Source organism: Ambystoma mexicanum, chromosome 4q (genome assembly GCF_040938575.1).
Source record: "Ambystoma mexicanum isolate Mex_15411 chromosome 4q, UKY_AmexF1_1, whole genome shotgun sequence".
NCBI classification, from domain to species: Eukaryota; Metazoa; Chordata; class Amphibia; order Caudata; family Ambystomatidae; genus Ambystoma; species Ambystoma mexicanum.
Window position 1 is genome coordinate 964,715,957 of NC_090928.1, and position 22,357 is coordinate 964,738,313.

Below are 22,357 nucleotides of genomic sequence, written 5' to 3' on the forward strand. Positions count from 1 at the left end.
AGGCATCCCCCGCACCTGTTGTTCTGCTTTATGGGTTCGGTGGTTGCCGGGGTGTCCCTGCTTTAATTACATGGAAAGCAGGGGACATTTGTCAAAGGAATGCATTCAACATTTTTGAAATGCAAAGCAGTCCGCTTCGGCATTCAAGGCTACATTTTATGCGGCTTCAGTATTTTAACATGGAACCGGACATTTGTCTTGTTCAGTTTCCATTGTATCACCTGCACTCTTCATGCTTTTTGGGTTGCTCCTAAAGCTGCAGTTGATGTGGCTTCCCGTCTCTGGGGACTGATCTGCTTGAACATCAGTGGTCTTAACAAATTTTGTTACAGCACTATCCCGCTGCTGGGCATGTGTCTGTATGCAGGGAAAGAGAATCTGCATTAGTAACATAGACTGTGTTGTGGCTCCCTGATTCGGGGCATGTTTGTCCGATCAGGTGTAGGTTGCCCTTCATGCTTGAAAGACTCTCCAATTTGCATGGAGCCTCGATCTTGGAAGTTTGGACGTCAAAGCATCGGTATACTCTTCCAAGGGAAATTATTGTTTCAGTGGGTGGCAATTAGACAGTGTTTTTGGAAGGTGGTAGGGGAGAATCCTTCAATGTATGATTAATCTGATGGCTTCATCATCAACGAAAGTGGCAAACTGGCAATGTATGATTTATTTTCTTTTGGAAGCGAGTGACGAACTTGTCAATGGTCTCATGTCCTTGTTCCTTGAGAGTAACACTTGATGAACAGTTATTAAAGTGAACTGTTTTCCAATGATGAAATGATGGACGTGTTCACAGGCCCAGACGGTCACTGTCCTCTTTCTCAGGTTGTAACTATTCAGTTTTCAATAGGAGACAGAGATCAACTTGCATGGGCGACGACCTGCTTTGAACTGTGCTGAGGCTCATGATATAGGGCCAGAATATCACCTAGATCAACGGAGCTGGCGTCCATATTTTGGTGTGCCAGAGTGCGTTAAAAAAGGCCAGGTGTTTTGCATCCAATAATTTTTTCATGATGTCATTGAATGCTTGCTGGCATGATCGCAACCAGTTACATGACTAACAACAAGGTTAGATAGTTATAATTACTCAGGTCCTTATGACTGTATCTCCTGTCCAGGAGATTGGGGTCATCTTTAGGTAATAAATAAAGGGCAATTTGTATGTCAGTTTGTTTTATATATAAGCATTAGTATATTATTCGTTGCACAGTAATATATTGATTCCATTTGGTTGGATGATGAATTTGTGTATGTCATATTTGACACTATTCGGATGACTATGATCCTTTTTTTTATTGAAACAAAGTGTCTGTGGGTTGACCTGGATAAGGCAGATGTGGAAAAGGATAATATAGCTTAATAAGATGAGTATCCTTGCATATACATTAGGACGTCCTCTGATTTAGCTTGTTCATACAATTGTTAAGCATATCTACATGCATCTGTTTTTCCTCTTGATCAAATGTATGTTTTTGTATGTGTATTTGTAAAACAATATTAAATGGCTAAGGTATGCTTTTTTGTGCTTTTGCCCAAAATAAGGTTCTTTGACAGATTCTTTTTTAACAGGATTCATAGTAGGCTAGAACGTGCAGCACATCTGGGTATGCAGAGGACACAATAGCCTGCCATCCCTATGAAAATCCAGATATCTGCTATTTGACATTGAAGTGGTTTGAATTTTCACGTGGTTGGGATGCATCCCCTTCTCAGAACATATGTCAGTAGAATTAGAGGTGCATTTTCTTTACCTCATATTTTTCATAATTGAATCTGAGGATTGCCAGAGTAAGGGTACTACAAAATTAGTTGTCATGTTTCCTTGTGGTACATTAGTATCTTGTACCTGTATAGGCATTTTTTTGTGTACAGAAGGTATGGCTCTTGATTATGGATGTAGGTCTTGCTTGTTGCTTGTGGCAGCCTTGATTTATATCAAGTTTTGAGAATGTCACTGCTTTGGTAAGTCTCCCAGTCATATCTTCAATGTCTCAAGTTAACACTATGTAATCAGATCAAATATTCATCCATGCTGACAGGATGATAGAAAAATTGACAATATGATGACAGTGGGTAGGCTTATCGGTTAGGAACTTGTTCATTCTCTTTTTTTATACCTTGTCATTTTACTGTGTATGTTTTGTGTATTCCTGTAGATTTCGGATTTATACAGAAACATGGAAGTAAAAGAACAGAAAATACAGCAACTGGTAGATACAGTAACGAAGTGTGAAATGGAATACAGGCAATTTAATCAATTCTTTAGTACAAATGGTAACCTGGCTACGAGTACAAAGGTATGGCACGATCTGATTTTTAATCGCTAATTATGTACATTTTCCAGGTCTTTCTTCCAACTTCAATCCATTGGTCCTAACTTGCTTTTCTCACAGTTTCCACCTTGGCTGTAGTCACTATATTCAACTTAATTCTGTCTCTTTGGCACTTGCCTACTTCTTCCCCTCCAACTATTGCCTTTATATCCATCTTTGTCCAGTCAACATGGCTAGCTTTAGCAGAATGGCCCACAGTTGTGGGTAGAGCATCCTCAGTGTGGGAGGCCATGGGACTTGGGATTTCAGCATCAGCAAATGTGTCGGGGTTCAGGTACTTAAAGAATCGTACATTCTTTCATACACTTATTTATTTTTTTTGTGCCAGAATGTACCACATGCCATTATAGAGTTAGTCTTGAAAAATGTTTACCTGTGGCAGGGTGTAGAAAGGGGTGCGTCAGGCTAGGAACGATTGGTGGAATAACATTGTTTTCTTTTCAACTGGCAAGACAGCTGAAGCACTTTGTCATTTAAATGTTCATAGAACAGCTCCAGTGTAGAAAGGCAATACAGATTTAAGCCCACATAGACCACTTCCCTCTCCACTGGAATCAGTTCTATTCTGTCCGAGCCCAGAGACCACTTAAAATTCGCCACAGACTTACCATGACTTCTAAAGCTCAAAATTTCATCCTTTAGTGGATTGATTTTAGCCAGTTTATTTTAGCATAATCTCCCAGAGCTCTAAGGAGGCGTTGTATTCCGACTGCAGTGTAATCCAAAAGGACAATGTCATCTGCCTATGCGAGGGTTAAATATTAGGGCACCTGGCAAAACCCTGAAAAACCCAGGTGGGTATACTAGAATATACAAAAACAAACAATCAGGGTGAGAGGTCACGCCGCTTCAACATTCTAAATATGTAACACAGTCACTGGAAATACATTTTTCTTCACACAAATGTGTTTTAATGGCATCTAAATAAGACTAATAGAGATAGAGCACCCAGGGGTGTTTGAAAATACAATACAAATAAGTATGATCCAGTGGACAGAACTGGATCGTAATGCAAAAGAACAGCAACAGCAAAATGCTACTCTTGGTCAATCATAACACTTGTGCAGTCACAGGGAAGAACATAAACTCAATTTCATGAACATATATATAAAGGGTCGCAAAGAACAATAACAATGCTACAATTGTGCACTGTTCGGGTAGTATTTAACGTCTAAATACTACCCGAACAGTGCACAATTTGTATTGTATTTTCAAACACCCCTGGGTGCTCTATCCCTATTAGTCTTATTTAGATGCCATTAAAACACATTTCTGTGAAGAAAAATGTATTTCCAGTGACTGTGTTATATATTAGCGGCGTGACCTCTCACCCTGATTGTTTGTTTTTGTATATCCTTATCTGCCTATGCGAGCCACATAATTGGCCGAGAACCGATCATGGTGCTTCCCAGTGCATGCTGAACCAAGGTCTCCTCCAAATCCGCCAGATATAAATTGAATAGAAGGGGGCAATTATGCACCCTTGTCTTGTTCCCCTCACCATTGGAATCGGAGCAGACAAATTGCCCTGCGCATTCAGTCTAACCTGTATGCTGTTGTCCTCATGCAGGTGTGCTATTATTGCTAACAATGATAACGGAAGCCCCCACGCGGCCAACTTAGTCCACAGCCGTTCTCTATTGATCAAATCGAAGGCCTTGGACAAATCTATTCATGCACTGTGTAGTACTTGGCCCCCCTTTGACCAAGATTGTTCGCTACCCAAACTCAATCAATTCAGGGAGGTTGACAAACCCCTCCTGAAGCCTGTCTGTTGTTTTTACAGAATATTTGTATCCATAGCCAAGGATTCCAAATCCCTTAGGACAGCTCCTGCAAAAATGTGACTATCAACATCCAAAAGGGCGATCAGGCGATAGTTTACTGGATCCTCCCGATTGCCCTTTTTGAAGATAGGAATAATTAAAGCCAATTTCCAGGATCCCAGGACACGTCAATGACACACAAAACCTGTCTGAATAGTGTTAGCAGAGTTTTAGCCCACAGTCTCGATTCCCCTTCAGTATTTGGTTAGTCAGGCAATTGGGACCCGCAGTACACAACGAAGATGAACCCAAGATATATACATCTAAAATAATTTCTTGTGAAAGATTTAGATTCCAAGATGTATTCTGGTCCAAATTACATTGCTCTTTAAAAGATTGTCTATACAGAACACTGAAGTGATTGCACTAGGTAGATTCCTCCTCAATATTATTTTGTATACTGGTTTGGGTAGCTTTCGGACAGTTGATAAGTGACCAAAGGTTTTGTGAAGTATTGTCACTCAGAGCCCTTAACATCAGTTCCCTGTCTTTATGTTGGCAGAGATATCTATGCGATCAAGACCAGTTTCTGTAATTAAAATGCAGAATCCGGAGTTTACACTCATAGTCCGCTATATTAGTTGACTCCTGTTTTAATGTCCTGACAGCGTCCCTCAGTTCTCTTTCCTCTGCCAGGTTTCCTCATCAAAAATATTATTGTGGATTGGCCACCTTTGAGAAACTGAAAATTGTGGCGGATGCAAATTCCACATAAATTCACAAAATTCAGCAGATCACAAGCTTTTACAAATTGTAAAGCAGACATACTTTCTACTGATCTTTGCAGAATGGCTTATGATTGCCACTGCCACCCTGCACGTTCCTTTTAACCAATATCAGATTCGATTCAGACATGAAAGATAACCATTCCTTCCCATTAGCTGTTGGCCTTTTTTGTGATGCCTTACATGTAGGGAAAAATGTGGAAATGCATTGAGAATTGAAATCCTCCACTACAATCAGACCAGCTGCTGGATATAAGATTTTAATGCTCAGTAAGAATTCTGACAAAAGATCGAGCAGGCAGGGTTCCAATATATATTTGTCACCACCAGCAATTTTGGGTCCTATTGCCTCTCAATGATAATTTAGTTCCCAATAGGTCTGTCAATAATGTCTGTTATGTTTTCTTCTTCTGATGAAAATTCGAGTTCTCCCCCTTCCCCCAACTCCTCACCTTCCTCTTTCTGCTTGATCTTTCCGTCCTTATGTCGTGGAGGCTTCTCTTTTTTCTTGTGAAGATAAGGACGCCCTCGATAGGATGCCACCGTGCCACTAAATAGGGGCAACGGGGGTTATCCTACCGAGAACGCCTCACAGGGGGAAAAAAGCCTGAAGGCACAAAAAACCCCTAGATGTAGTATTTCAGGTGGATGATCACAGGAGATGAGTTCGCTGATGGGAGAGCAATCCGGGAAGCAGGCACAGAATCTGGTAAGCAGAGATACCAATAATGGAACCAAGGATTGAACCAAAGGCAGTCCGGTAAACAGGCACAGGTCTGGCAGGAGGTAGATCCAAAATAGACACAAGGGATAATACACAGGCAGTCCGATAGGCAGGCACAGGTCTGGCAGGAGGTAGATCCAAAATAGGCACAAGGGATAATACACAGGCAGTCCGATAGGCAGGCACAGGTCTGGCAGGAGGTAGATCCAATTGAGAGAAAAAAGGAAGAAAAAGAAGGAAGAAGGGAAACAGGGAAAGGAAGAGGCAGGGGTAAGCTGAAGCAAAAAGAAAAGGAACTAATGAGAGGAGATGGCTAGGCAAGGACGAGGCAAAGCACAGGGCTGAGAACAAGGGTGGTACACAGCTGAGTGGAACCAGCGAAAATGAAAGGCAGAAAGGCAGGAATATCACCAGGTACGGGAGCGGCAGCAACACAGGAGGGAATCCGGAAACGTTGCAACGCGTATGCGACCCGGAAGTGAAGTGATTTATACTTCCGGGTCACGAACGCGTACACTGACTAGAGCGGTAAGCGGAAGACGAGAAGGGGAATGCTACGGCGGACAGAACCGCCAGCGGTTCCACTTCCGCCATCCCCGCCGCAGCATGACAGTATGCCCCCTCCTAGGGGGGCCTCCACCCGGTTTACCCGGATGAGCGTGAAAAAACCTTCGGACCAAGAGTGGGGCATGCACATGAGAGGCTGGTTCCCAAGAGTTTTCCGACCAGTGATACCCCTTCCACCGTATTAAGAATTCAAGCCTTCCCCGGCGGTACCGGGAGTCACAGATCTGGGCTACTTCAAATTCCTCCTCGGTCGAAGTAGCAGGCAAGGGAGTCTTCTTCTCTTTACGGGACCAGGTATCTGCATGAAATGGTTTATGTTGTGAGGCATGAAACACCGGGTGGACCCTCTGAAGGCTTTTGGGTAGTTTTAGACGAAAGGCCACCGGGTTTATGACTTGGGTGACTTCGTATGGACCCAGAAATTTAGGGGAGAGTTTGGAAGGGTGTGCCCATCTCGGTAGGTACCTGGTGGACAACATGACCTGAGATCCTACCCCCCAATCAGGTACAGTTTTCCGAAGTTTGTCGGCCTGGTCCTTATATCTAATTTGAGCCTCGCTAAGGTTGTGTTTAGCCTGCAGGTGAACGTCTTTCAGCAAGGCGAGAGTGGAATCAACTGTGGGTAAAGATGTGGAGATATTAGAGACCGGTAGTATAGACCGGGGATGGTAGCCATAGCTGCAGAAAAAAGGAGTGAAACCAAGAGTAGTCTGAAAAGAGTTATTGTAGGAGAACTCCGCCAGGGGTAGTAGAGTAACCCAGTTGTCCTGTTGAAGGTTCACATAACACCGTAGGTACTGTTCTAAAGTGGCATTTAGACGTTCCGTCTGTCCGTTGGACTGAGGGTGGAAACCGGACGTTAGAGCTCTTTCTATACCCAAACGGCTGCAGAGATTTTTCCAGAAACGAGAGGTGTATTGGCTACCTCGATCTGAGATGATCTTCTTTGGTATCCCGTGGAGACGAAAGACATCCTTGATGAATGTTTCAGCCATGGCTACAGCAGTCGGTACCCTTGTTAATGGGGAAAAGTGAGCCATTTTAGTGAAAAAATCGATCACCACCATGATGCATGTGCACCCTTCAGAAGGAGGCAAGTCCACGATGAAATCGGTCGAAATTACTTCCCCAGGACCGTCGGGAACAGGATTAGGTTTCAAAAGTCCCAAAGGTCTAAGACGAGAACTCTTGCTGCGAAGACAGGTCACGCAGGATTGTACGTAACCGGTCACATCTTGTCGCATCTCCGGCCAATAAAAGTGCCTCTGTAGATAATCCAACGTGCCCTTGATACCTCGATGACCTGCCAACTTGGAGTCGTGACACCACTTTAACGCCAATCTCCGAAATTCAGGAGTAGGTAGATATAATTTGCCTTCCACAAAGTAGAGTCCTTCCTTGACGTCGTAGACGAGGTTTTGTGGGTGTCTCTCAGATTCAAAACCCCCTTTTGAAGCTTCTTTCACTTGTCTCAAGAAAGTGGACAGAACTCCTATTCGCCTTGTCAAGGGGAACATAAGATCCGGTGTCCTGTCAGATTCGGTCACATTGTCTCCTCTGCGAGACAGAGCATCCGCGACTAAATTCTGTTGCCCTGGGATGTAGGTAATGTTGAAATCGAACTGGGCAAAGAAGTGAGCCCAGCGGGCTTGTCGTGTGTTGTAGCACTCGTACTCTCGCAGGACTTGTAGATTTCTGTGATCGGTTCTGATGGAGAAGGGGTGTTTAACTCCTTGCAGGAGGTGACGCCACTCCAAACAGGCTGACTTCATGGCCAATAATTCACGCTCTATAACTGAGTAGTTCCTTTGGCTGTCGTTGAGTGTCTTGGAGAAATAGGAGACTGGATGTTCCACTCCTTGATGTTCCTGCAAAAGAACTGCCCCCATAGCTGATGAAGAAGCATCTGTCTCGACAATGAAAGGCCGGTCTTGATCAGGCTGCTGAAGGATGGGGGCGATACAGAAGGCTTCCTTGAGATTGTGGAAGCTATCCTCAGCTTCTCTGGACCAGAAAAATGGTTTGGAGCTTTTCTTAAGTAGAGTGGTAATAGGTCCAGTCCGGTGGGAAAAGTTGGATATAAATTTCCGGTAAAAGTTTGCCAGACCTAAGAATCGTTGTACCTCCTTGATGGATTTAGGTGAAGGCCAATCCAATATGGCAGATACTTTGCAGGGATCCATGGCGACACCCTGACTGGATAATATGAAACCCAAATATGGGATGGAGGTTGCAGAAAAGACACACTTGTCTAATTTGACTGAAAGGTGATTTTCTCTTAGCCTCTGGAAGACCTCTTTAACATGGACTACATGTTCCTCCGGAGTCTTTGAATACACCAGTATGTCATCGAGATAGACAATCGTGGTCTGACACAGCAGGTCTGAAAAAAGCCGGTCCATAAAACGCTGGAATACTGATGGGGCATTGACGAGCCCAAAGGGCATCACTTGATATTCGTACAACCCATAGGGGGTCCTAAAAGCTGTCTTCCATTCATCCCCTTGGTGGATCCGGAGGAGATGGTAGGCATTCCGGAGATCCAATTTTGTAAAAATAGTGGCGCCATGAACAGCTTGAATGATCTCGGTGATAAGAGGCATGGGATACCTGTCCTTTATGGTCACCTTGTTTAGACCCCTGTAGTCGATACAGGGTCTCAGCTCTTGGGTGTCCTTTTTAGGGATGAAAAACAGTGAAGCTCCAGCCGGTGACTTTGAAGGTCTTATAAGCCCGTTGGCCAGATTGTTATCCAGATATTCCCGGAGGAAGTGTCTTTCTCTGAGGGATAAAGGGAACATCCTACCGAACGGGACCAGTGCACCAGGAACAAGATCCAGACAGCAGTCTTCTGGTCGGTGGGGAGGAAGATCGCTAGGCGTCTTTTCTGTCACTACCTCTGCGTATTCTTGCAGATGATGTGGAAGACAATGTATGAGTCTGGAGTCGTAAACACTGGTAGTTAAAGGATAGTTCCGGGACTTTTTTTTTATTGTTCCTATGGTTCGGCCATGTGTTTTTAAGCATAAATCGGTAGATCGTAGAAAACTTTCCTATGGACCTTACCCGACTTTTCGTCCATTAACGCACTCGAAAACATCCGCCATTTTATGATAATCCTATCATTTCCCCCCATCGCCCTGGCTCACCTGCTTTTGCGGCACTAAATCAAATCCCCCGCCCCTGAAACAGACTTGATCAAAACATTCATATTCCCCGTCTCTATCCGTGACGTGACTGTGCTGCGTAGGCAAACGCGCCCAGGCGTCTTCTACGCGACTCCACACAGAACCAGGAAATCAACACAGATGAGCTCACACAACACAGCGCGCCACAATTGGGAATATGAAACTGTACTTTTAAATTAAACCGCAAGATTGTAAATTTGGTAAAGTACATTTATTTGACATCAAATGTTTTGAGAATATTCAGCGATTTGCATTTTTATTTGCTCACGTTCCAAAAAGTTCGTTTCGAGGCACACGATGTTCCTTTGCTGTACACAGGGTCTTAGATCATCTCACAATACAGCGCCACAATTCGGAATATGAAACTGTGGTTTAAAAGCAAACGGCAAGATTGTACATTTGGCAAAGTACATTTATTGGACATCAAATGTTTTGAGAATATTCAGCGATTTGCATTTTTATTTGCTCACGTTCCAAAAAGTTCGTTTCGAGGCACACGATGTTCCTTTGCTGTACACAGGGTCTTAGATCAATGAATTTTTATTTGCTCTCGATCCAAAATATTTCGTCTTGAGGCAAGCGATGTTCGTGTGCAGTACACAGGGTGTTGGTTTACGATAAAATAAGCTCTTCGGTCGCACTGATAATCGCATGGCTGTTCCAACAACGAGGCACTAGGCCACCACAACGGTCTGTATGTTGCATCTAGCCGTTAGTACCGCGTAAGGGCATACTTGTACTTGGCGATCGTCCCACAAAATGGTCAGGGTGCTAACGTTGTTCACGCGGAGAAGTAATTGGCGATTATAGAAGCCATCCGCCGGTGTCTGGTACTCGTGACACAGACAATAATGGATGATGTATCTATTTGAAATACATAAAAAATGAAATTAGTCTCACCATCAGATCTTTATTAAAATTATTCATTTTATATATTAGGTCTGGAAATTATTTCATAGCTAGGACAGTGCAACTGGGTTTTATACGTCAAGGGGGGGCTGTAGGATACTGAGACAGTCCCCCAGTGCAGGGGTTGACAGGGAGTGCAGGTGGAGAGTGGAAGGGCCCAGGACCGAGGTCGCAGACAGTGGACCAGTTGTAGCAGGGGAGAGGGAGAGAGAAAGGGAGAGAGAAAGCAGAAGCAAAGAGGAAGGTTTTGAGGTGCTTCCGTAAAAGGAGACGGTTCTCCCCAAGATAGTGCGCGGTACAAAACAATATGCCACATAGAACGAACAAGTACAACTTAACCCGTCTTTAAAGCTACTGTATAGTAATTAAATTGCGGTATAAACTCATCTAAAGAGTTACTTACATTATATTTGCATTTTCCATTGTGTCTGTGCGTAGGGCAGCCCCGAAATACCACTCCTTCTATGCAGACGTTATTTCTTCTAATGAACGAACATGAAATGGCTTTCGTTTCTGAAATTATATTCATTATCGTTTCTTACGTGGTCCCGGCCTGTCAAGGTCAAATAACAATAGAACCTTATACTGAGTCGTGGGCCATTCTGGCACCCGAGAAAAAATCAAAGCAGCTGACCTTCACTTTGAACGAACACACATTCCTAGTTAGCTACATTCAGTGTAAGGCCGTCTCACAGGACTTGAAATTTACACTCCATCTTTGCATTTTGTCTGCATGCTTTGCAGCCCCACAGAACCATAAATACGGAGACATTCTATATTTTTTGAAAAATGATTTATATTACTGTTTGGTTTAATTTAATGCGCAAATGAACAAGGTTGGATAGATAAACATATTCAATGGGCCTGCGACATGAGGAGACTCGAGAGAACAGACAATCAAATTACAATCATTTAAACCGTGATGTGTATTTCTCAATGAGCTCTTCTTTAGGTGGACATGGAACAGAGGCAATGTTGGGTGGCAATGCAGTTGTCCCCTGCACAGGTTCGTTCACAACTCCATTTATGTGCCTATCTAGGACTTCAACAATAAGTCTCTCAATAAACTTATATTGCATATCCTCAAACACTGGTTTGATCACCCATTGTTTACTTCTTTTAGTGAAGGCCTTATTGTAGCGAAGCGTCCCTAAAGTTCCGGTCGTCCTACTTTGTTGACGGCCAACATTATGGTTATGTGCCAAGACCGCTAGAAGAGTCCGATTTATCATGCCCTCCATGCCAAAATGCAATCGTTTTGGCCTGTACTTTAGGCACATATTGTGGAACACCTCCAAATCTCCTGTGTGGCAGAATTCCGTGAGTCCCCTCAAAGCTTTTGTTATAGTTTTATCAAATACAATCTTTTCAATGGCTTTGTGAGTGGGTGATGAAGGAATCAACCACTTCTTCTTCCGTGCCTCCTCTGTGGACAAATGGCCATGTTCACAATTGTGGAAATGTTGGTTCGTGTTCCAGCGGTGCACGTTTGTACAGTGTAGCATTACTGACCGCCATTTTTCCAGTAGAATTTCCAACGACCCTCCACATGTTTTTGAGCTCCACCAAAGATGGTTGCTGATTGACTTGGACCACTGTGAAATACCTTGCATATCTTTTTTTTTACCTGCAGCCGACAATTTTTTATTGATTGTTTTTGCAAGATGCCAAACGTCAAATTGGTGATTTATATTTTTGTACTCTTCTCTCATTGTCTTGGCAATTGAAACGTGTCTGTCCGTGGCTATCAGCTCGATCACCATTCCCCGCGATTGTAGTTCTTGCAATGATGCTACAAAGCCAACTTTCTCCATGGCCACTGAGGATGTACTTTGTGACACCTGCACGACCACCGAACTCACAATTTTCTTACTTTCCATGTCCTGAAAGTGGTAGGTGCAGTACTTGGCTGAAAATCCTGGGCTGTCGCACTGTCCATCACCGGCTAGCCTGAACCGTTTGCCCGCGAATGTACTATCAATAGACATTTTTTCCATTCTCCAAGCTTCGCTAATGGCTGGAAATAGATAATCGGTTTGGTATTTGTAGAACTGAGTTTTCGCAATGAAATGGATTCCCACAAACTGAAAGAAAGACTCTAATTTTTTAAAACTTGAACCACTAAAAAGTGCAGCCGCTGCACAAAGTAGATTGCCTGCTGGCAGTTGTCCCAGCATGGGTTGTGCAGACCATGAGAAAGGATGATATGTTGTACAGGTGGCATGTATTTTAAGGTTAGTGCCTCGAATTGCACGAGTCACATTAATCAATGGCTCCCCACATACTTCCCCACCTACCGAATGCCCACATTTCAACCGAATAATAATATCAATCAAACAACTATCGAATACAATGAATTTGGCCTCTTTCCTTATACTGTCACTCTGCATCCCAGCTGGTTCGGCCTGTAACGTTGAGGAAATGTCACTCACATGAAAGGTAGAATCTCTGATATCGTCTTCCGCTATGTTCAGTGATATTGAAGGTGTTTCATTGTAGTCCACTTCATTCTCTTCCATTGCAACATCTGTTCCTCCTCCGGCAATGGGTGAATAGGACAATTTCTTCAACTTTCTCGCGGTCATAGTTTTTGCGGGTGTGGATTCTGTGAATTTATCTCCGACTGCATCCGAACTACCAGGAGGACATTCACTATCAATGGCTGGATGTGGTATAGCTCCGTTGTCAATCACTTCATATTCTTCCCATTGGCACGATGCATCTCCAGTCTCAAGTCCCTGCCAAAAGGTTTGACAAGCAACATCTCTCGTTCGCTTCACTGTCTGTGTAGATCTAGTTCGTACACCCACTCGCAACTAGAGGACAGATTGGAAAAGGGATGTTCAGTTTAAACACAACTTACAGTATTGAACTATTAACAGTGAAAAACAACATAATATAGTGACCAGGACACTAACCTTCTTTTGCTTTCTTTTCTTTGAAACTTTCTTGCCTCGAACCTCAACATCAGGACGCTGTTGCTCCGACTCGTGTGTGCATGTCTCCACTTCCTCTTGCGCTGCAACGACTATATTTTCATGATAAGCACATCCATCACGCACTGACGCTCCATCGACTCCCTGAAACATAGAACTTTCATTAGTATGTATAATAATATCGAAAACACAAAATGTACTTGGGGACCAATACCCACGTACATCTCAATAGCAAAACACGAATGAACGCTTTGTGTAGAACATTCAAACGACAATTATTCACGCATTGTTGATCTAGTTAGATGGAACTGTCAAGATCCATACCTCGGGCTCCTCATAGACTTCCATTGATGATATTATTGAAGATGATGCTTCAGTGACTCCCTGAAACACAGTAATTGCATTAGTATGGTTTTCTATTTTGATAAAAAGAACAGAAACTTTGTGCAGGCGTAAACGGCTCATCTAAATAGACCTGCACAAATGATCAGTTGTCTAAAATAAATAATGGATATGTAAATATGATTCGATTTGCTCGATCGTTGGAAGTGTCACCACCCAGAGATCTGCATCAACTACTAGGGGTGATGTTCTTGTAGAAGAAGCTCCGTCATCTCCCTGAAACATAGTACTTGCGTTAATAAAGAAGGAAGTATAGCGGATGTAATCACGTCATATGATTTCGCTTGATCGAACTGTCAGTATCCATACCTCGAAATGCATAAGAACATCAAGGGACGATGTAACTGCGGTGCACACTTCTGCAAGCTGTTGCGCCGACCCGTAACTGCATGCTCCCCCTTCTTCTTGGACTAATGCTCCATCGACTCCCTGAAACATAGGACTTTCATTAGTAATGAACACAATATTGAAAAAAGAAGACACATAGGAGGGCGACGGAACTGTCCTGAAACGTACCTCGAGCATCTGAGTGACATCAACGGTAGTCGTCAATACGTTGGACTCCTCAGCATCTCCCTGAAAGACAGTACTTGCATTATTTTGGATAACAATAATTATAACTGAAAACAAAGACTAGAGGACGAGTACAAGGGTGTACCATTAGGTAAAATAATTACACGATAAATTAAAACTATTGATTTACATGCCTAAAACAAGTCAGTGGCAGAATAGCCAAGTAAGATTACCCGATAGGCGCTTGAAGTGGCTGATGACTGCAATAACGACACGGATGGAGAATCTTCCGCCTTCATATTGAGTGGATACATAAATGGGGAAATTATTGTTAGCTAATGCTACACACTACCGCAAGGCCGAGAGATAAATACGTAAACTTGACTCACCAGTGGAGGGATGTGGACGAATAGAGTGGGAATAGCGGTTGAGAGCAATTTTCGCCTCGCTGGCGGTGTGTTCTTCTTTATTAGCAATGATGTGGAGTACATGTCAGAGGTAAAGTGCCTGCTGCAGATGCGGTATCGATCACCCCTCTTGTCCGCAAAGACTTCTAGGACTCTACTTTCAAGCTCAGACGGTGGATATCCGCAATATCGGACCCATTCTCTTATCTGATCTATTGTCTTAGGGAAAACATGCATTATAGTACCTTCAGATTTATTATGGGTCTTCGAAGGGCAACCGCCAATGGAACAGGCAGGCATTGTGGAAAGTTCTGAAAAGTAAAGATCAACAATTCTCTATGAATACCAATGTAAACTCAGAACATGTGACTAGTTCCTTGCATGTACTGTCTTGAACGAAAAGAAATTGGACGCAAAATGATTATGGTACATGGCCTTACCTTGACGAACAAACAGTTAGATGCAGGGATCAGAGTAGTTTCTTGTCGTAGAACAGGGAGCAGTTCACAGGTTGCAAACTGACGAGTTTCCTCGAAGTGGTCACGGAAGTTCACAGAGACGAAGAGCAGATAGCCAGCACCTTCACGGGTTGACTAGCAAAGCGCAAAGAAGTGCTCATTAGAAATATGAAGTGGGTTATAAAGAATTCGAAACAGGGGTGTGTTTGTGAATGAATGACGTGTATAAGTCGTGGCATTATGCGGTTTGCAGGGGGCCGTCCAGCGTGAGGGGGGATGCTTGGCAGGAGACACGGGGTCTGGAGGTAGACATGGGAACAACAACCCATGCTCTATAGACCACTTTGAAGTGTACATGGTCTTTGGCACCTCTTGGCCTTTATCGCTCCCTGACAGCTCCAGTTGCCAGCACAAGTACCCCGGTGCGAACTGCCTTTGATAGGGCGGGGGGTAGATTGGGGCGGTGGTCGTGCAGACAAGACACAGGAAGACTCGTGAATGGAGACACACTTATGTGGATTGCAGGGGGGCGTCCAGCGTGAGGGGGATGCTTGGTAGGAGACACAGGGTCTGGAGGTAGACATGGGAACAACAACCCATGCTCTATAGACCACTTTGAAGTGTACATGGTCTTTGGCACCTCTTGGCCTTTATCGCTCCCTGACAGCTCCACTTGCCAGCGCAAGTACCCCGGTGCGAACTGCCTTTGATAGGGCGGGGGGGGGTGGATTAGGGCGGTGGTCGTGCAGACAAGACTCGTTTGCCGCAGGGCCTCACCAAGGAGAGGCCATCTAACTGCATGTAAGAGGCTGGCTGCAGGATCTAGTACATGGAAGGCAGGGGGGTGAGTTTATAAATACCTCACCCTCCCAGGAGAATATATGGGTGCAGTTCACCCTGGAGACCCTGGATGCCTAGGCAGTTAGTCAGCAGCAGGCTGGCCTGTGGTGGCAAGGCGGCACGGGCCAGAGGTGGTCATCTCTGTACCCGGTGCCCAAAAGGATGATTTATTATGATCAACCATATTGATTATTTACCTATAACCATGTTTTGTATCAATAAAATCCAACGGCCTTCCTTTTATTGCCAACGCTTGAACAAAGTGGTGTGGTAAGTATTTTTGGGGGAGGAGGCAAGGCCGGGAGGCTTGATGCCAACCCGCAAAATAACATATGTATGTCTGCTGCATATGGGTTCAACGGTTATGTGGATTGAAGGTGGGCGGCCAGCGTGAGGGAGGATGCTTGCCGGAGACATGTGGTGTGACAAGACAAGGCACAGGAAGACTATTCAATGGAGACACACTAGATTCATTTAAAAAATCAAAACAACCATTGTTAAAATATATGTTGGGTTTTATTTTAGATCTTAATTTCAATTGAACATAAATAATTAACATTACACATTGTAAAGTTGCGGTTGCAGCACATCCAGGGAAAATCCGCGGTATTGTCCACTGTCGCTGGGGAAATGTTGTCTAATGGCAAGTACCGCACAGGCAGGTATTACTCTCCGAACGCGGTGTCCGAGCCTCCCGTGAAGCAACGATAGGCCACCAGCCTGTACCACCTGTGAAAATGAAAGATGCAAACTGTATTAAAATGACAAAACTTTCTTATCACTGTCGATTCAGGTAAAAAATGTCATTCTGCTTTGAAAAAAATTCTATCTAGAAAATGCACAATATGGAACCAATTTACATGCATTCGAATGATATGTAGATGTAATTTTATATGTGGGAGACGACCATGACATAGTAGTGGCATCACTGACATCACAACCAGAGTATACTTACTCGTTACTCGGATTACGCGGACGAACAGTGCCGCGAAGTTCGTGCATAAGCACCATCATCATCATCAACACGGTCCGTGAGAGGCAGGCTTCCCTGAACTCTGGCAGCTCGGTGATGCATTGCGGACTTGGCTCGCCTTCCGAAATGTAGGCCAGGCATCCCGAGTTTTCTCGGCAGCAGCAGTTCTCCTCCTCAGTTGGCATTAGCTCGCACCGATTGCACGTGCACCAGGTGGAGACGCCGTCCATGCGACATGGTCCAGGCTCTTCATCCGTTGACTGGTCCTCCCAACTGCCGTCCGAATCCCCATCGTTTTCGCGTGCTTGCCTTTCCAGTAGTTCTTCCTCGGTGTACTCGGGCTCGTACATATACGGCATTATTGTAGCCATTGTGTGGTAAAGAAAGTAAAATAATTTATAGCGGTGGTACTGGTATCTGTTCACACAGGCTACAATCAACGAAGGTAGCTGACCAGAGCACAGAAACGAGTCACAGAATACTCAAAGTAACACAGAGAGAGGAATGGATTCGAAAATCTGCTGCTGTGTGTTGTGAAACGGTGTGTTTATACTTATTGAGGAAAGAGGCGTCCTGCCATTTCCATGGCGACACTTCATTAGCTGAGGCGCAGCGATTGTTGACACGAAACGGGAAATGGGCGGTACGCGTCTGCTGATGTCAGGCTCAGGGGCGGGGGATTTGATTTAGTGCCGCAAAAGCAGGTGAGCCAGGGCGATGGGGGGAAATGATAGGATTATCATAAAATGGCGGATGTTTTCGAGTGCGTTAATGGACGAAAAGTCGGGTAAGGTCCATAGGAAAGTTTTCTACGATCTACCGATTTATGCTTAAAAACACATGGCCGAACCATAGGAACAATAAAAAAAAAGTCCCGGAACTATCCTTTAATACTGTCTCATATTCTGGTTCAGGCAGACATTCGGATCTACAAAAGGTGGACCGAAAACTACGTTCTTTGCCCAGTCGATGTGAGGGTTGTGCTTTCGTAGCCAACTTATCCCTAGTATGATAGGGAAATGGGCTGCTCGGATGATGTCAAACGAGATCTTTTCGGTATGTTGCTGGATACTTAGGTGTAGTTCTTCTGTGGTGTGTGTAATCATGCCGGAAATCAAAGGTTCACCATCCACTCCTTCGACTTTCTGATCCTCCGGTTTGGCCAGGCGTGTTATTCCTTTTTGTTTAGCCCACAAGGTATCTATGAAGTTGCCGGCTGCACCACAGTCGAGTAAAGCCTGAGTTGGGACCACGGTCCTACCCACAGTAAGAGTGACAGACAGCACCATCAACCTAGAATCCTCTAGTATACCAGAAGATGCAACCAACGAAGTTGCGTAAGGACTAGAAATGGCCCCTCGGGAGTGCGTCCCAATGCTCACCGAGGGCGCTCGTTTCCCGAACGCCTCGGAGGGACGTCAGGACAGTTCCGTAACAAATGGTTAGAGGCTCCACAATACATACACAGGTTGCCATTCCTTCGTCTCTTCCGTTCTTCCGGGGTGAGTGGTGCACGAGCAGTACCGATCTGCATCGGTTCTTCTTTGCTTAGACGTGAAGGTGGTAGAGAAGAAGGCAACTGGGCTTCTAATGGAGAGAGACTGTAGAGTTTGTTCTTCTTTCTTTCTGACCGTCGTTCCGAGAGCCGGAAATCAATCCGAAGAGCGGCCGTGATGAGATCCGAAAAGGAGGACGGACGGTCGATACGTGCAAGTTCGTCCTTGAGATCCTCTCTCAACCCTCGACGGAAGATGGTATATTGGGCCTGTTCCTGCCAGCCAGCTTCGGCGGCTATCTGTTTGAACTTAGTGATATAGGAGAGAAGATCTGTATTTCCCTGGCAGATGTCTAAGAGGTCCTCCGAGGCCAAAAAAGTACTTTCTGTGCGTAAAAATGTTTGCTGCAGCAAGGTCTTGAAATCATTATAGTTCTGCAGCACAGGATCTGGTTGGTTAACCAAAGGGGTGGCCCACGCCAGGGCATTACCCGTCATATGGGTAATCATGAATCCTACTTTGGCATGATCCGATGTGAAGGTCTGCGGACGGAAGGAAAAGTGGAGATTACAAGCATCTAAGAACTCCTTGACTCGTTTCGGCGATCCATCAAATTTGCCGGAGACCAAAGGGAATGACGGTAGGTCTGCAGAGGGTCGCTCCCGTTCGTTCATTCTTAATTGCAATGCTGCGTTGGTTGCCTTAAGGTTCTGAACCTCCAAATTAAGGTTTTGGACGGCGGCTATAAGTTCCTGAACTTGCTGGGGGTTGCCATCTCAGTTTCTTGTGGGCGTTGCAAACTGTCAATAATGTCTGTTATGTTTTCTTCTTCTGATGAAAAGTCGAGTTCTCCCCCTTCCCCCAACTCCTCACCTTCCTCTTTCTGCTTGATCTTTCCGTCCTTATGTCGTGGAGGCTTCTCTTTTTTCTTGTGAAGATAAGGACGCCCTCGATAGGATGCCACCGTGCCACTAAATAGGGGCAACAGGGGTTATCCTACCGAGAACGCCTCACAGGGGGAAAAAAGCCTGAAGGCACAAAAAACCCCTAGATGTAGTATTTCAGGTGGATGATCACAGGAGATGAGTTCGCTGATGGGAGAGCAATCCGGGAAGCAGGCACAGAATCTGGTAAGCAGAGATACCAATAATGGAACCAAGGATTGAACCAAAGGCAGTCCGGTAAACAGGCACAGGTCTGGCAGGAGGTAGATCCAAAATAGACACAAGGGATAATACACAGGCAGTCCGATAGGCAGGCACAGGTCTGGCAGGAGGTAGATCCAAAATAGGCACAAGGGATAATACACAGGCAGTCCGATAGGCAGGCACAGGTCTGGCAGGAGGTAGATCCAATTGAGAGAAAAAAGGAAGAAAAAGAAGGAAGAAGGGAAACAGGGAAAGGAAGAGGCAGGGGTAAGCTGAAGCAAAAAGAAAAGGAACTAATGAGAGGAGATGGCTAGGCAAGGACGAGGCAAAGCACAGGGCTGAGAACAAGGGTGGTACACAGCTGAGTGGAACCAGCGAAAATGAAAGGCAGAAAGGCAGGAATATCACCAGGTACGGGAGCGGCAGCAACACAGGAGGGAATCCGGAAACGTTGCAACGCGTATGCGACCCGGAAGTGAAGTGATTTATACTTCTGGGTCACGAACGCGTACAATGACTAGAGCGGTAAGCGGAAGACGAGAAGGGGAATGCTACGGCGGACAGAACCGCCAGCGGTTCCACTTCCGCCATCCCCGCCGCGGCATGACAAGGTCGAGGGAATCAATTCAACTCCTGTTTTTAACGAGTTATGAATTGCTATAAGAAGAGCTTCAGCCTGCCGGGCGGCCGGACATTTTTTTGCTGGGGTGCAGATTGATGAAAAGTGGAAAAACCTTCCAAATAAATGTGGTCCATCAACCAACTGAAAAAAAATCAGAACCACCAAATATGACCTTTTTCATTGACGTATTCCTAAATTAATTGGAACACTGTGTGTTCCGGCTCAGTAGCCACAGTTCTGTGGTTGCTAGAGGTTCTCTTCAGTAGACACCAGCTTCTGAAAAATGTGGGTCAAGATGTCGGGTAGTAATGAACACACCTGCATCTTTGTCTCACTCAACAATTTAGATTTGCCACAGCCAATATTAGAACTACTGGTATTTAAGGGGTTAGCTAGTCAGGGTGACCCATACTGCAATATTACACTAAATTCACCAGCCCTGATCTTACTCGTGGGGCCTCCCTCGTCATCTCTACCAAAAATTGCAGGCGACCAAGATAGTAGTGCAATTGAGGGCATTCCTTTGTCGTCCTTTCGCACTGCTCTTCAACCATACTCTTGGAGTAGCAAAGGGATGGATCTCTTAAGTCTCCAAATCCGAACACACCTTGGTGTAAGGAAGGCATGGTATCTAAGTAAGATGGACACAAGTGACCACAGTCCAAGGGTGTTTATTGAGCTTCACAAAGGGGTGTAAAACGCCTATCTAAACCTAAATCTTCAGATGGGAGCAAGCTACGACCATCAAATAATAATAATGTAGTCCTAGTGGAGTCTTTTGTCAAAATAAAAGGGCCTTCTGTACCCAAATCTCTTTACTCATCAAAGTCTCTTGATTTAGAGGGCCTGATGTACAAAACAAAAATAGAAAGTTTGTTTCTTCTTATGATTATGTGATTTGGGTGTCTCTCCCTGGATCCCCCTCAGCTGGGCTCAGATCCCTTTTCTATTATGGTAGATCCCCCTCTTCTGGGCTCAGATCCCTTTATTTTAAGGTTCCAAAAATATTCCTTCTCGCATGACTCGCGGATCGCCCTCAGCCAGGCTCAGATCACTTTTCCACTTTCAATTGGTCTCCCTCAGCCGGGCTCGGACCAATTGCAGTTCACTTTATACTTATCGAAGACTTTCAAATGTGCAACGGGTTTAGCTTGACCCATCGCAGGACCACTTGGATACAAAATTCCTTTTTTTCAATGCAGTCGCCATTCAGTTTGATACCCAACAGAGACCTTCGAATGAACACCTACATGGCGCCTGACCACTCTGTAGACTGTATCTTATTTAGCTTTTTCAAAGTACAATCACTCCTTTCGTTTCCACGTGTTCGCACCCCTCATTATATGTGCTTCAAACAGTGTCCTTTGTTGATTTCTTTATACAATGTTGCCGCTTGTAACCTTGGTTCAAACACAAGCTGATTTCATATTAGTTTCTCTGACTCACTGGCTGTGCTGCTTTTACTGGCACGGTGTAGAGGAGCAGCCAAATGCCTCTGTAGGAAGTCCCGTCCCCATACTACCTATACTACCTATATGCTGGCAGCATGAAATTGTGCAATGTGTGACACCAGCAGTTGTGATGATTTCGCGTTGAGTCTTCGAGAAAAGGTATTCAATGAGAAAACCCTACCTAATGTATCCTCGAAGAGATGACAATCTCTTGGAAGAGGTCCCCGAAGGAATATGACAATGAGAGAAAGAGAAGTTGGTGACGTCACAAGAAGTGAACCTGACGCATTGAGAAGACTGGCTGAAGAAGAGAATGTATGGACCTTATAGAACCTGATGACGAAACAAAGAATCGAGTAAGCTTTTATGTGCAACAAGGAAGCTTGTATGTATGAAGAGTACTGAAGAAAAAGTAAATCGTTCAATAATTGTACAGATGCAGCAATGCAAGTAGACTAAGTGATCATAGAAGCTGACTATACGAAGTGACTAGACTGCAGGCGAAGCCGCCATCATATAGAAGCTGGACATTGGTGCCCTATATTAGTAAACTCATACCCACAGAGAAAGAAGGATTCGGAAAGCTGTGTTGTAGCAAAGAATGAGTTGGGAGCTTGGAAGAAGCGAGAAGGGCTGGTTGGCCTGATGACAAAACTGAAGGCAGCCAAGTCTGGTTGGTTATCTATTCTCAAAGGCAGAGAACGTGAGAAGCTGGATCATCCCTTATTAAGCTGCAAGAAAAGAACACCATGTGTGGCACGCTTTATTAATTTGAGACCATTAAATGCTGCAAAATGGGCCGAATTGCGGTCTCCTGTCACGTGGGCTCAGGATGAAAA

At 44.6% G+C, this 22,357-nt stretch overlaps 1 protein-coding gene across 1 annotated transcript in view; it reads left to right on the top strand.

Moving 5' to 3' along the window:
* TRAF5 (TNF receptor associated factor 5) overlaps positions 1 to 22,357 on the top strand; it is a 579,796-nt gene that overhangs the window by 457,790 nt on the left and 99,649 nt on the right. The window contains exon 9 of the mRNA XM_069608517.1: positions 2,157 to 2,297. Within this exon, the coding sequence (XP_069464618.1) occupies positions 2,157 to 2,297 (141 nt within the window). The remainder of the gene's footprint in view (positions 1 to 2,156; positions 2,298 to 22,357) is intronic.